The 15979-nt window shown below is 43.0% G+C and overlaps 1 protein-coding gene across 1 annotated transcript in view; it reads left to right on the forward strand.

Annotated features, from left to right (window-relative positions):
* Nucleotides 1-15979, forward strand: part of LOC141112957 (NADH-cytochrome b5 reductase 2) — a 50872-nt gene that overhangs the window by 20658 nt on the left and 14235 nt on the right. Inside the window, exon 6 of the mRNA XM_073606051.1 lies at nt 5219-5302. Coding sequence (XP_073462152.1) covers nt 5219-5302 — 84 coding nt within the window. The remainder of the gene's footprint in view (nt 1-5218; nt 5303-15979) is intronic.

Here is a 15979-nt window from a genome sequence, read left to right on the forward strand (position 1 = left end):
TCCATATTTGATAATGCCCTCTAATGCACTTTTACACATCTTGGAGGGGTTATCCTTAAGGGGTTGATAAGTGTCCATGTCGCTCAGTATCCTTCCCATCTCATCTTTATATTGTTGTAGTGAGAGGACGACGACACCTCCCCCTTTGTCCGCCGGTCTAATCACTATGTCTTTCCTTTTCTCCAGTGAATCCATTCCTCTTTTAATATCTATATGTTCATACACTTTCTTAACCGGTAACTGTTCTAACTCCGAGGTAACCAATTTTTTGAATAAATCGACATATTTATTGTTGGATATATAGGGGTTAAACACTGAGTTATTTCTTAGGTTAGTGAACCTATGATCAGTGACAGCTCTCTCAACAGGATTGAGGGCATAATACTTTTTGATATTAAGTTTCCTGACCAATTTTTGTACACCAACATAGGTGTCGAATTTGTTGAGTCCTTTTTTAGGGGCATATTTGATTCCCTTATCTAAAACTAGTAGTTCCTCCCTTGATAGTTCTGCTCCGCTCAGATTATAGATTCCCCGTCCTAGTCTTCCCGCCTTCTTTTTCTGTTGAACTCTTCGTCCAGCTCTCCCTCCTCTCTTCCTGGATTTCGTACTTCTCGGGAGGGTCCTCCCCTGGTCCCCCCTAAAAAAGATTCATCCAGAAAATTGTCATTGTCGCTCAAAGGCTGGAAGCTATTAGCCACAGGTACCCCATAGTGGTCCTGCTGATGTGTTTCATATCTGACTCTCTGCGGTTTAGGGGAATAGTAAACTCCACCTCTACGTGCATCTTCTCTTGTATGTGTGGGGTGTCCCCTAAAAGGAGGTTGATACGGTAAGGGGCCCCTATAAGGTGCACGATTTCCTCTCTGGGGTGTATTCTGCTGATTCCCATAACTCCTATAATGATGATATGGAGTACTGTGTTGGTATCCATATGGCCTTTGATGGCCATATGAGTACTGTTGACCATTTCTATAGTGAGGGGCAGGATTCGGAGGATAATCCAAATCAAGATGCTCCCTCTCCCTATAGCCATTATCTTGATAAGTGGGTGCCTCATATCTCCAATTCCCATTGTTGGGCGGCGGGCCATTTCTCCCCTCATTATTAGGTCGCCTCGACAGATTTTGTTGCGATTTTCTAGGGGGTTGGCGATAAGGCGTATGAGGTAACACCTCCTCCTGACGTTGCGGTGGAAACCCTCTGTTACCTGGTCTGTTGCTCTGTTGCTGTGAATGAGACTGACCCTGTGGTTGTGGTACCCTATTGGTAACTGTCCCCATCTGTGAATGGGGGTTAACCACAGTGGTGGACGCCAATGTTGATTGCCAACGAAAGACTTGTTTATTTTGATAGTCTTCGAAGTCCCTTTGGTACTTCTTCTTCTTTACATTTTTATTTTCCGTGTCTTTCTTCTGCATACTCCTCTGTAGCTCCCCCATGAGTTTAGTGTATTCAGGGTGATTAATAAGGGAGCTAAGTTTATCCCTAATATCCTTAATTTGGTTCTCCAAAAGATCTAGTTTACGCTGTTTTCTCTTCATAAGGAATTCCATAATCTCCCTTCCCTTACCCACAAAAAACGCATACCACTCCTCCACATCATCCACCCCTAGTAAGCCATCATTAATGGGAACATCCCATCGTAACTTCCTAGGGATCAGACCATCCTTTAAATATTTTCTCATGGTGGACATGTCCCACCATATATTACTCTTTTTATCCATGCAGTGTCCTAATTTCCTAAAAAGCTGCGTAATATCATTCTCATTCGTGTTGGTAATGGAGAAAAGATCCTCCAGATCAATTTCTTTGTTCTCAAAAAAGGCAAAAGGATCCATCAGGCTACTAGCAAGAATATGAAAATTTGGGAAACAAAATATATATGAAACCCTGCGAGCCACTTACGGATAAATGCCTACAAAATAATAAGTGAACAGTGGAGACCAGCTGCAAACACTCAGTCACGTTCCATATTCGTGCAAAGTATTAAAATAAAAAAACAATGTGTCTGCGCTAGAAAAAATCGCTGCACTCAAAGTGCAGTACCCCTAGGTGCTAAAGTATAAAGTGCACAGTGCTATGTGAAACACAGCAAGTGAGTGATCAAACAAAACAACATATCCATTAAAATATCAAAATAAAATACAAGAGGATATAACAAACAGTGAATAAATGAAGTCCAAAAACGTGTATATCCAATGATATAAAAGTGCCCAAATAAATTAGTCCAAAAATTTGGTGAATTTCACATATCCTATCTTCCAAACTGTGCCACCAAAAAACATGCTGTGGTGTCTTCCAGCCGCCCCCACAGGTGTATATGCTCACCTTCCTGTGTGTGACACAGCGATTAGACTATGTCAAACAAAGCCTTGGAGCCACTCCTGTGCTCATTAGGAACCAGCTGTGCAGACTTCCAATGTTCTTCCTGTGTGTGACACAGCGATTAGACTATGTCAAACAAAGCCTTGGAGCCACTCCTGTGCTCATTAGGAACCAGCTGTGCAGACTTCCAATGTTCTCAAGTGGAGATGGTTTATGCAAGAGAAAAAAACTCCATAGCGCAATATGTAGGTATAAAGGATTTTAATCAAATAATCAGCTCCCCTCACTGGGGTACTCACATATTGTGGGTGCGTGAGTGCACCATCCTTAACAAGCATAAAACGGTCAATCTCTCGGTGTGGTGTGCGGTGCGGCGTGTGTAACGAAAATCTCCTGCTCTCTCTCTGCTGACAGCTCCGTCCAGGCCCCTCCCCTACGCGTGTTCGGCACCGGGACCACGTGCCTTCTTCAGGGGGAATCTGATTGGACGAGAGCTCCAGAGTGAATATATATAACTCCGGCGGCCATTTTGCCTAAGACCGCAGACACATCTGTGTCTATAGCGGCCATTTTCCCTTAGGCCATGGATCAGGCTGACACCAGCCGTGTCAATCATGGCAGCCATTTTGCCTAGGATCACAGATGTAAATCCTAATGGGCAGTAAAGGTAACTACAGCGGCCATTTTCCCTGAGACTACAAATCTGCTAAATAGCAGAATGTGTACTATTAATAGCAGGATCTCACAATAAATGATCTAATCAGATGTTGTGCATAAAAATAATCTACAATGATATATAACCATGTATTCTATCTTAATATAATAATATTATACAGGACGGAGCGGTCTCGCAAAGAGAGCACCGCCACACACCACACACGTTTAGATCGCCGCAAACGATAAAATATCACATAATAAACAAACGTACAACATTCCATATATGATTAATCGACCCCAAGATTGGATCAACCAACTTAAAATTAAATATTACTAAAATATTAAAAACAAACATGACATACTTTATTATAAAAAATTGTTATTAAAATATTTGAATCACATAAAAAATCATAAAAAAATTCTTTTTAAGATATTAATCTAAAAAATCTATTTAAAAAAATATTCCAAAATGGATAAAATTTATACACCCAACATAGAATCACTGTGGGGAGGTAATTGAACTATCAAGGGGAACATCACAGTATACAATCTATAGTGGATGCCCTAGCTGAGCCCAATAGATAAGGCATCCCTTTCAACTCAAAACGAGAAAGAACAGAAATGGTAAAAGGTATATCGCCAAAGCAAACAGTATCAATAGTTACTAAGAAAACATCTCAAATCGAAATCTCTATTCAATCCTCCAGGGACCAAAGACCCAAGCTGGTGTATCCACCAGGATTCCCTTTTGCTTATCTCTCTGACAAAATTCGAACCCCTCCAGTGGCGTTTGGGCGCCTCAATCCCCCAAAACTTCATGCCTACGGTACTTTGGTTGTGTACCCTCTTAAAATGCACATATAAACCATGTTTATCGGACCCATTGCATATGTGCCTCACATGTTCTTCTATGCGATCTTTAAGGGCCCTGGTGGTGCGCCCCACATACAACAGGTTACATGGGCACTTTAAGGCATAGACCACCCCTACTGTATCACAAGATATAAAATCCCTAATCTTATATGAAAAGTTGTTTCTAGGGTTCGAGAATTCCTTTAACCTCCTAGTGTTGTCCGGGATCCTCCTGCAACTGTAACACCTGCCGCAGCTATGGAACCCTTCTAGGTCCAAAAACATTTTAGGTTTTGGAGGGGGGGGATCTACCACATTATGTATCAGCCTATCCCGCAAGCTAGGAGCTCTCTTGAAAACAAATTTCGGTTTATCCGGGAGAACATCTTTGAGCTGGGTGTCCTGTTTCAACACACTCCAATATTTACATATGATCCTCCTTACTTCATAACTTTGTGCTGAATAATCAAGTATTACACTAATACCCTCATGAACATCATTACCGGTTACTTTGATAGCATCTTTTAGAAGATCCGCCCTACTCATGTTGCCAATTCTACTTCTTTCTTTCTCCAAAAACTCCTTCTGATATCCCTTCTCCAAGAACATGGTACTCCAACCTCTCTGACTGGGTCTCATAATCAACCATCCTGGTGCAATTCCTTCGCATCCTCATATATTGTCCACTCGGGATGTTTTTTAACCAGGGTTTATGATGACAACTCGTAACCGGAATATACGAATTCCGGTCCGTAGCTTTGAAGAAGGATTTGGTGATGATACCCTCATTGGTGTTGGAGATCTCTAGATCCAAAAAATGTATATTTTCTGTACTAACATTCCAGGTGAGGGAGATGTTTCGATCATTGACATTCATGGAGTTCAGTAAACCCATCAGACCTTCCATATCCCCTCTCCAAATAATTAAGAGATCGTCTATAAATCTCTTGTATAGTACGATATCTCCATTGTCATCCTTTAGGTTTTCCTCTTCCTCCCATTTGGCCATATAGAGATTAGGCACCTAGGGGTACTGCACTTTGAGTGCAGCGATTTTTTCTAGCGCAGACACATTGTTTTTTTATTTTAATACTTTGCACGAATATGGAACGTGACTGAGTGTTTGCAGCTGGTCTCCACTGTTCACTTATTATTTTGTAGGCATTTATCCGTAAGTGGCTCGCAGGGTTTCATATATATTTTGTTTCCCAAAAGTTAACACATAAGAGAAGTTTGTTATAAAGGGTTTACATACACTTTAAGGTAACCACTGCAATAACAAGTCAAAGTATCTGATGATTATTAATATACTATACTTCCCTTTTTAAAACTGATTTGTACCTGTATACAAAGCTCTCTGTAATCACTGGTTTTCTTGCAGGTGTATTTGCCATCCGACCGGACAAAAAGTCTGAACCTCGACTAAAGACCACAAAACACATTGGGATGCTGGCTGGGGGGACTGGTGAGTGCCAAGATGACCTCTTCCCTGATCCATGCCCTGATATGACCAGTTTAGTGACATTTATTTCTGATAATGAAACACAACTTCACCTACATATCTGCATTCTAAAAGCATGTATAAAGTTTACCTGCACTGTTAAAGTGGTTATAATCCCTTATATATACCCAGTGAGGAGACCTTCACAAAATATATTATTTAGCCTACGTTCACACAAGTGCAGTGTGATTTTTTTTTTTATTTAAAGATGTGTCACAGGTACAAAAAAAGACAACTTCTCAGAACAATCAATCAATGCAGTGTGATTTTGATATGAATTTCAATGTGATTTTGTGGGGCAAATGCAGTGCACGCTGATTTGGATACGCTTCGAATGTGAGTTTTTACTACTTTGTCTCATTCTAGCTGTCAGAAGCGGGGTTGAGTTATTAGTTGTTAGGAAGCTGGCGGGTGCCGGCTCCTTAACAACGATGAGTCATCCCTGCTATCAGCAGGGGAGTCCTCACTAAGAGCAGAATGTAAACAAAACCAAAAAAAAAAAAAAACAGCATGGGGGTCCCCCACCAACCCATAGGCCCTTCAGGTCTGGAATGGATTTAAGGGGGTCCCCCAAAAAAAGTGTGGGAACCCCCCAAAATGTATACCAGGCTCTAGGGCAGGGGTCTTCAAACTACGGCCCTCCAGTTGTTCAGGAACTACAATTCCCATCATGCCTAGTCATGTCTGTGATAGTCAGAGTTTTACAATGCCTCATGGGACGTGTAGTTCTGCAACAGCTGGAGGACCATAGTTTGAGGATCCCTGCTCTAGGGTCTGTAATGGAGTTTAAAGGGAACCCTACGCTAAAAAAATGGCATGGAGCCCCCCCAAAATCCATACAATACCCTTACCTGAACATGCAGCCCAGATAGCAAGAAAAGGGGAAGATGAGGGAGTCCATACCAGGCCACATGCCATACCAGGCCACATGCCTTCAACAAAGAGGGGACACTTGCCAGGGAGGGACACCCCCTGGCAAAGCACAATGTCCCCATGTTGACAAGGACAATGGCCACTTGCCCACAAGCCTGGCCCAGAGGTTGTGGGGTGCGGGGTTAGCTTATCGGCATCTATAAGCCCCCTTTAAGAAGGAGGCCCCCAGATTCCACCCCTCCTATATGGACTACATAGTACCCCTATTCATTTACGAAAAAAAAAAGTCAACATAAAAACACAAACACTGTTTTTGACAAGTCCTTTTTAAAAAAAAATAAATAAACATCTCCCTCAACGTAAATCCATCATCAATCATTATGCATGCCGGCCGCAACCCCCCCCCCCACTTTGAACAACAGTGTCGCTTCACCTCGCCATTAAGTAAACAAAGAGGCAGGGGTCAACCAGTGATGTCACCGGTTGACTTGCCCCATGGCGTCATTTGGAGACCCCGTCTCCATGACTCCATAAGATCCCAAAGTCTAATTGCAGTCGCACTGCATGTATGTGAATGGGCTCAATAGAAAATTATGTTATTTCACTTGTCATGTGATTCAATGCGTTCCAACTCACTGAAGTTGTTTTCACAGTTTTTCTTTTTGTCCTTTAGTGTATGCCAAATGCTCTGAAGTTATTTCATAGTGCGTTTAATGGCTTTTGTTTTTGGAGCAGTACTGTGGCGTTATATTCACTTAAAGCGGAGTTCCACCCAGAAATGGAACTTCCGCAGATCGGATTTCTCCCCCCCTCCTGTGCCACATTTGGCACCTTTCAGGGGGGAGGGGGGGAGTGGATACGGGTCAAATCCAGGTATCTGCTCCCACTTCCGAAAGATCGCCGCAATATTGTGTGGTGAACTACACAATGTGTTAAAAATAGCTGAAAACTGCCTCCAGTGTAAAAAGGGGTCTTAAACAATTTCAATTTCAAAACTGTTTTCCATGTATGATGAAAGAGAAAAGGCTTGCTGTTGGGATGCTGGGGCCGTAATTAGACGTGGGCATGCTCATATTTCCTTTACCCATTTGCTAATATTACATCTTTTGCACAAAACATTTTTTTATTACACTGCTCCAAACCCCACCTAGAACACACTGAAATGTATAGATAAATATGTAAAGCTGTCTGCAGGTCTATGTGCCTTATGGTTTAACCAACAATGGTCATGGCGATTTCAGCACTGACAACAGAAAAATATGCTCATGTTTCCCTATGGTGTCTTACCCTATCACCATCTGATCCTTAACACTTACCCCTAACACATACACAAATCCTTTGATGTCTAAACCTACTCTTGACACTGTTGCCTGGTGCCCTGATTCCCTCTGCCCCTGCTTAAAAATCCAACCACTTCTGGGTGCAGGGGGGACACGGGTCATTTACCCTGCTTCCCATGGGGGCACCCGTGTGGGCTCGTTCCTGAGCCATTGACAGGGACAGCAGGACTCAGCCCTGCCCCCTGTTCCCTTCTCACTGGCTTTGATTGACAGCACTGGGAGCCAATGGCTCTCGATGCCCCAGCAAAGTCAGTGAGACCCGGAAGTGAGGGAAGAGAAGAGCTGCAGACTTGCACAGCGCTGGATCTGAGGGCTCAGGTAAGTGAGGCCTGAAAAAGGAGCACATGCTCCGCAAACGCGTCGCCTGTTTCTACATTGTGTCTCAATAGTGACATCATCATTGGCTCCTTGTGAGTTCCAGGACTCCAGGAAGCGTTTGCACCCACTGGCGCTGTCCTCCCGAGTGCCACACTGCAGAAGCCTCCCCGATGACCAGTCCCACAGACGTTCTTGCATTTTCTGTGCTCAATGCCTGTTGATGTTTTACCTTTGTGAGTACCAGTATTAATACTTGTATTCAATTTCCTGACCTACTACACAGATTGGCACTTGTACTTCTTCCTCGGGTAAGTAAAAGTCTTTAAGATTGTAAGCTCTAACGAGCAGGACCATCTGATTCCTCCTGTATAGAATTGTGTTGTAACTGTACTGTTCGCCCTAATATGAGGGTGGTGAGGGGCCAAAAACTATGCCTAAACATTTTTTACCTTATTGCATTCTTTGCATTAAGGTAAAAAAAAATTAGGTTTTAGAACCACTTTAACACTAACGACCAACAGCCAATGGCTGCAGAGCTGATCTGTGTATTCTGGTGGTTGTGGGGGAGGGGAGTCCCACTGTCAGAATACAATAGCGCAGCTGGGGAGATCCCTGCATTCCCATTGCTTGTGTTGGTGTGGGGATCTGTCGGTTTTCTTTTTGTTCAACCCTCTGGTTGAACGGAAAAAAAAAAACTGTACATGTATGCCGAACTTTCGCCTGACCCTAACATTTAACTCACACAAACTTAAGCTTCTCTGAAGTTTAGCCTTAGCCCCGGTTCACACAGGGGTGGCACGACTTGCAGGTCGCCTCTGTATAGAAGTCTATGCAAGTCGCCCCCAAAGTAGTACAGGAACCTTTTTCTAAGTCTCGGATTTTAGGTGCTGAAAGCGGTACAATTATTTTGCATGGAAATTTGGCGTTTTATATTGTAGACCTGTAATTCTTAACAATAACACACTTAAATCTGTCCAAACAAGAGTCTAGTAGATATCCCGGGTATGATGAAGTTTGAAACACAAAAACATAAATTATAATATAATAAATAAATATAAATAATTAAAAAAATAATAATAATATAATAATAATAAAATAAATTTCCCCACTATTCACTATCGCTCAATTCTGCAAGTGTTCTAATTTACTATCGCTGTTTTCTAGCTGGTCTAAAGCCACTTTTGACGTAAAGGGACACTTTTTGGTTGATATGGACAATCTCAAGTTTCCGGGCAGAAATAACAGTATATATAATATAAAACTGCATGCAGGGCATTGGACAAACCACTAGAGACAAAAGGGTTGTGAAATGATTTCATACAGTACTGTAATCTGTAAGATTACTGTACTGTATGTGTTATGATTTTTAAATTTTTTTAAATTTGCCGCCAGGCTCCACCCGTGCGTCGCGACGCTCGCAGGGAACGGAGCCTGGCACAGAGAGGCTTCGGAGGAGGACAGAGCCTGCAGACACAGCGGAGGACATCACAGGATCCTGGGGACAAGGTAAGTAACGCCGCACCAGGATCCTGCAATGTAATCCCGAGTGTGGCTCGGGGTTACCGCTAATGGTGCTGAAATTTAACCCCGAGCCACACTCGGGAAAACCATCAGGGAGGCTACAGAAGAACTAAGGTAAAAAACTAAAATTCAATCTGTGATAGAACTTAGTAGACTGTAAAACATGTCTGTCTTTGTTTGTAATATATATGCAAGGATATAGAGAAATGTACCTGCTCCCCCTCCAACTTGTCAGCTTCCTTTATTCTGGGGACAACGCAGCTTCCTCGCTTTTCAAATGGTTCAGTTGTCCCCTTTTTGCATTATGACGTTATTCAAGGAAACACCGTGCGGCGCCGTGACATCATTGTGGGGGCGTTGCTTCCTTTACTTAGAAAGCCATAGCGTGTCATTCCTCTTTAAAGACACGCCAAGGTTCCGCCCACTTCTCACATCTGGCCCGCCTATGCCTCACCTATGTCCCACCTATGCCACTGCCCACTGAATCATGGGAAATGTAGTTTACTGTGGGAGATGCAGATGCTAGCATAGAGGAAGGCAACAACGTGCTAGCTCTGCAAAACTCCTCCCACCATCACTGCAGTGCCTTGAAAAAGTATTCATACCCCTTGAAATTTTTCACATTTTGTCATGTTACAACCAAAAACGTAAATGTATTTTATTGGGATTTTATGTGATAGACCAACACAAAATGGCACATAATTGTTAAGTGGAGGGAAAATGATAAATGGTTTTCAACATTTTTTACAAATAAATATGTGAAAAGTGTGGTGTACATTTGTATTCAGCCCCCCTTTATTCTGATACCCCTAACTAAAATCTAGTGGAACCAATTGCCTTCAGATGTCACCTAATTAGTAAATAGAGTTCACCTGTGTGTAATTTAATCTCAGTATAAATACAGCTGTTCTGTGAAGCCCTCAGATGTTTGTTAGAGAACCTTAGTGAACAAACAACAAATTTCAAGGGGTATGAATACTTTTTCAAGGCAATGTATCAGGATCTAGCAGCGGAGACACAGATAGGGTAGTTAGAGCAAGCAAATAGGTGTATGCTGAGGTAATTATGAATTTATTAATGATACTTATTAAAATGTGGCACTTTCATGAGCTTTATTCACAGTACACTAAAATTATGTAAGCTGCCTTTAATTGTACTGTAACTCCTTACCCCAGTCCATTCCCTAACCTAATTCTTAATTCCAAACTAACCTTTTCTGCAGCATACTAGCTTTATGCTGTGCCCAAACCAGTGGTGCAGAAAACAGTTTGGTGATGAGCGTTAGCAGTGCCAATTCATTGCCACTTAAAACTAATGATCCGTAGACATTTTGATAAATTAAGTCTATTGTGCATAGGAATGATAGATTAAACTGTAATTACCTGTATTTACCATTGTGCAACAAGGCATTCAATTTCAGTGAGAACTTTCTGAGTGATCGGTTTACAGACATTTGGTTTCAAAGAAAAAAAAAAAAAAAAACTGTAGGCGAAGTCCTGGTTCACACCAGTGTGGCTTTGAAATCACTCGATCGACTTCAGTGCGATTTCAAAGCCGCACATCAGCGCGATTTGGGCCTCTAAATTCATTGCGGCTTGCGACTTCAGTTAACAGAAGTCAATGCAAGTCCAAATGAAATGCCAAAAAAGTAGTGCAGGAACCATTTTCGGAGTTGCAATGATTTAAACGGTTACATTGACGGCAATGGGGTGCGACTTTGGCAGTTCAAATTCTGGATGGACCCTCTGCACACTGCTACACCCATTTTCAGCAGTCTATGCAATGAAATACAGGGATATTTAGTTCACACATATTGCAATATATGTTTAAGCTGGCCAACTGCGTCAAAGTAATCTCTCTTCTGGCCAGTCCCTTCAAATTCTACGGTGAACACCATGCCAACGTGGAGCATAAAGACCCAAGATGGGGAGCCTAGTCACTCAAGGGAGTCACTCTCCCCTACCTTGGGTCTTTATGCCCCATGTTGGCATGGTGTCCACTGTAGAATTTGAAGTGGCAGAGCAGTGTAGGACTGGCCTGGGAATACTTTGACGCAGTTGGTCAGCTTAAACATGTATTGCAATATGTGTGAACTAAAGATCCCTGTTTTTCATTGCATAGTTTGCTAGAAATGGGTGTAGCAGTGTGCAGAGGGTCCATCCAGAATTAGTGTTAATATGTGGTCACATCCTTTTAGCACCTGATAGTTTAAAAACCACTTCAATACCAGGCACTTAGACACCTTCTTGCCCAGGCCAATTTTCAGCTTTCAGCGCTGTCGCAATTTGAATGACAATTGCGCGGTCATACAACACTGTACCCAAACAAATTTTTTATCATTTTGTTCCCACAAATAGAGCTTTCTTTTGGTGGTATTTGATCACCTCTGCGTTTTTTTATTTTTTGCACAAGAAATAAAAAAAGACCGAAAATTTTGAAAAAAAACAAGTTTTTATTTGTTTCTGTAAAATTTTTTTGTAAATAAGTATGTTTTCTTCTTCAACGATGGGCACTGATATGGCTGCACTGACGGGCACTGGTAAGGCGGCACTGATGGGCACCGATGAGGTGGCACCAATGAGGTGGCACTGATGATGGGCACTCATAGGCTGCACTGATGGGCACTGATAGGTGGCACTGATGTGCACTGGTAGGTGGCACTGATGGGCTGTCATAGGTGGCACTGATGGGCACTCATAGGTGGCACTAATGGGCACTCATAGGCGGCACTGATGGGCACTGATAGGTGGCACTGATGGGCTCTCATAGGTGGCACTGATGGGCTCTCATAGGTGGCACTGATGGGCACTCATAGGTGGCACTGATGGGCACTCATAGGTGGCACTGATGGGCACTCATAGGCGGCACTGATGGGCACTTGTAGGCGGCACTGATGGGTACTTATGGGTGGCACTGATGGGTACTTATGGGTGGCACTGATAGGTGCCATCCACATGTTGCCCCCTTCCCTGGTGGTCCTGGCGGCTTCCCTGGTGGTCTAGTGTGGGCATCCAAGGGGGGGCTGCGCTGATAAACAATCAGCGCAGACCCCCCCTGTCAGGAGAGCCACCGATCGGCTCTCCTCTACTCGCGTCTGTCAAACGCGAGTGAGGAAAAGCCATTCAACGGCTTTTCCTGTTGACATCGTGATCAGCCGTGATTGGACACGGCTGATCACGTGGTAAAGAGCCTCCGCCGGAGGCTCTTTACCAAGATCGGTGTAGAGGTGTGTCAGACTGACACACCACACCACTGATCACCGCAGGATAACTGAACCACCGCCTGGCTGTCATTTTGCTATAGGCCGGGCGGGAAGTGGTTAAATACATGTACAAGCTATTGGGATTTGAGCACAGGTATATCTTTTCTCTTTGACAGTTCAAAATCGCACGATAAATCGCACTGGTGTGAACCAGCTAAATCCCATGTGAAGTCAAAGAAATAGATATTGTACGAACAACCTCCATTGTTGTGGTCACCACAGGTCAATAGGCAACAGAGTAATGCTGGCCATCCGTTGTAATTTTGTTTAAAATTGATTGTTTTTGAAATGTTCGTTTAATTTAACGTGCTCCAGACCATGAAGATTTTCAACCATAAATCAAAGAAGGATGGAAATGTATTTATTTTTATACAAATACTCATAGAGCACTGTCAGTGTTCGCAACGCTTTTAAATATTTAGGAGATGATTTACTTAAACTGGAGAGTGCAAAGACTGGTGCAACTCTGCTTAGAAACCAATCCGCTTCCAGGTTTTATTGTCAAAGCTTATATTGAACAAGCTGAAGTCAGAAGCTGATTGGCTACCATGCACCAGATTTTGCACTCTCCAGTCTTAGTAAATCAACCCCTATATAGTAAGTTCACATCGGTCCATATCCTCAAGGACAATCTAAGGCCCCTAACTCACATTCATACACACACACATACATACTAGGGTCAGTTTAGACAGAAGCCAATTAAGCTACCAGCATGTCTTTGGAGTGTGGGAGGAAACCGGAGTACCCGGAGGAAACCCACTCAGGCACAGGGAGAACATGCAAACTCCAGGCATCTAGTGCTGTGGTTGGGATGCGACCCTTGTGCTGCTAAGAATTTTTTTTTCTGTGTTTCTTATCAGAAAACGTCAAATGTGGTTTCTTATTGTGAAAATTCATATGCACTGTAGTGCACAACGGAAGTATAACTTTATTTGACATTTTTTGTTTGTGGAAAGGACAGCGCTCTCAGTAATCAGCAATCTGTAACAGAACTGTCCTGAACCTCTCACTCTGTGATCGGACACCCCCCTCACTTTTGTTTTAGTACAAGTCTGTGCAAATACATGTGATGAGGGGTGTGACTGCTACTCAGCTATGCCAGCACAGAGCACTGGAGTGGGAGGGCAGGAAGCAGCATTTTAGGGCATTTTCTAACAAAAATCAGCCACATATCATAACATGCAGGGTTTCAGGGCTGTAAGGAGATAAAAAGGAGTGAGACTTCAATTGAGCTTTTATTGATTTCAGATCACATTGACTATAGACTGCATATGTCCATATCTGACATCTTACTATTAGTAAGTCCTTTTAGTATTAGAGACTGATGCTATTAGATTGTAAGCTCTTCAGAGCAGGGCCCTCTTAATCCTCTTGTATTTTATTGTATTGTAACGATATTGTTTCCCATTTATACTGTAAAGCGCTGCATAAACTGTTGGCACTATATACTGTATTTATTGGCGTATAACACTCACTTTTTCACCATGAAAATTGGGTGCAAATAGTGTGTGCGTGTTATACGCCAATACTTCAGTTTTAGCTGCCTCGGAGGGGACAGGGAGGGGGGGCAGGACGAGCACCGTCAGATTACATACAGTGAGAATCTCCTGTTTACTTAGTGGCCTCTGTAATAGGAAGTCCTGTCTCCTGGGCCTCCATTGGACCACAGTTCTGTCTATCATAGGAGATTCTCACTGTATGTAATCCGTATGTAATCTGTCGGCGCTCGTCCCGCCCCCCTCCCTGTCCCCTCTGGGCTGCAGATGGGCATCGATCAGGCTGCACTGATGGCAATGGTGAGGCTGCATTGATGTGGACTGATGAGGCTGCATTGATGGCACTTGTGAGGCTGCAGATGGGCATTGATCAGGCTGCATTGATGGCTATGGCGAGGCTGCAGATGGGTACTGATCCTTATTTTGCTTCAAAGTTCCTTATTTAAAATTTAAGTTTTTTTCCTGAAACTTCCCTCTTAAAATGAATGTGCGTGTTATACGCCTGTGCGTGTTATATGCCGATAAATACGGTATATCCTGTATAATAATAATAATGTGCACAGTTCTAGGTACTCTGTAAAATGCTTTGCAATATGTGGATGTTGTATTTACAGAACATTTAATAAATTACATTTTTTTGAAGGGTGATTAGTAAATGTTTTTAGTATAGGATTTAAGACGTAAGCTGATTTACAAAAGGTAGTCTATGATTCTGAGTAGCACACAGTGAATAGTTTAGGTCAGAATACTTTCATGTTTGCACAAGGCCAAAGGTCTTGCTCAGCAGGTTCCTGGTTTATGCGAGGCTGCACGTAGTCCCTGTGCTGATCATGGAAGGGCAGAGACAGACACATTCTGTATTTAAAGGTACATACAAAATTGAAAATTAAGCCATTCCCCAGGTTGAATAATGGGATTTCTAGGTACAGAAGTCTATTCCCTGTATTGGGAATGGTTGCTTGCATTCCCTACGTTTCTGTTCCACCTTGTACTCTAGTGATGCCCCTCCTGGGGTGCTTCAAATGCTGTCCTGTGCTGATGAAGACCAGTGGCGCCTGGTGAAGTTTTCGGATATTGGGGGGGGTTTGGGGCGGCGCCAGACCCCACCCTTCCTTTTTCACCACTCCCACTTCTAATAAACCACACCCCTTATATAATACACCCACTCTGTCCCCTGTATTCCACCCATAGTGTCAGGAGTATACAGCTCAGCCTCACAGGACATAGTATACAGCTCAGCCTCACAGGACATAGTATACAGCTCAGCCTCACAGGACATAGTATACAGCTCAGCCTCACAGGACATAGTATACAGCTCAGCCTCACAGGACACAGTATACAGCGCAGCCTCATAGGACAGAATATACAGCTCAGCCTCACAGGACATAGTATACAGCTCAGCCTCACAGGACACAGTATACAGCGCAGCCTCATACGACAGAATATACAGCTCAGCCTCACAGGGCATATTATACAGTACAGCCTCAACTAAAAACCCAGAAAAAACACATGATGCAAATGTTATAAACTGAGTTGCAGTTCAGTGAGTAAAATAAGTATTTTAACTCCAAGCAAAACATGACTTGGTGGAGAAACCCTTGTTGGCAAGCACAGATGTAAGATGTTTCTGGTAGTTGGTTACCAGGTTTGCACACAAATCCTTAAGGTTTCTTAAGCAACTCGAAGTTTCAGCTCCCTCCATTTCTATAGAATTAAAGTCTGGAGACTGGCTAGGCCACTCTATGACCTTAATGTGCTTCTTCTTGAGCCACTCCTTTGTTGCCTTGGCGGTATGTTTTGGATCATTGTCATGCTGGAAGGCCCATTCACA

This window comes from Aquarana catesbeiana, linkage group LG11 (assembly GCF_042186555.1).
Source record: "Aquarana catesbeiana isolate 2022-GZ linkage group LG11, ASM4218655v1, whole genome shotgun sequence".
Taxonomy (NCBI): Eukaryota; Metazoa; Chordata; class Amphibia; order Anura; family Ranidae; genus Aquarana; species Aquarana catesbeiana.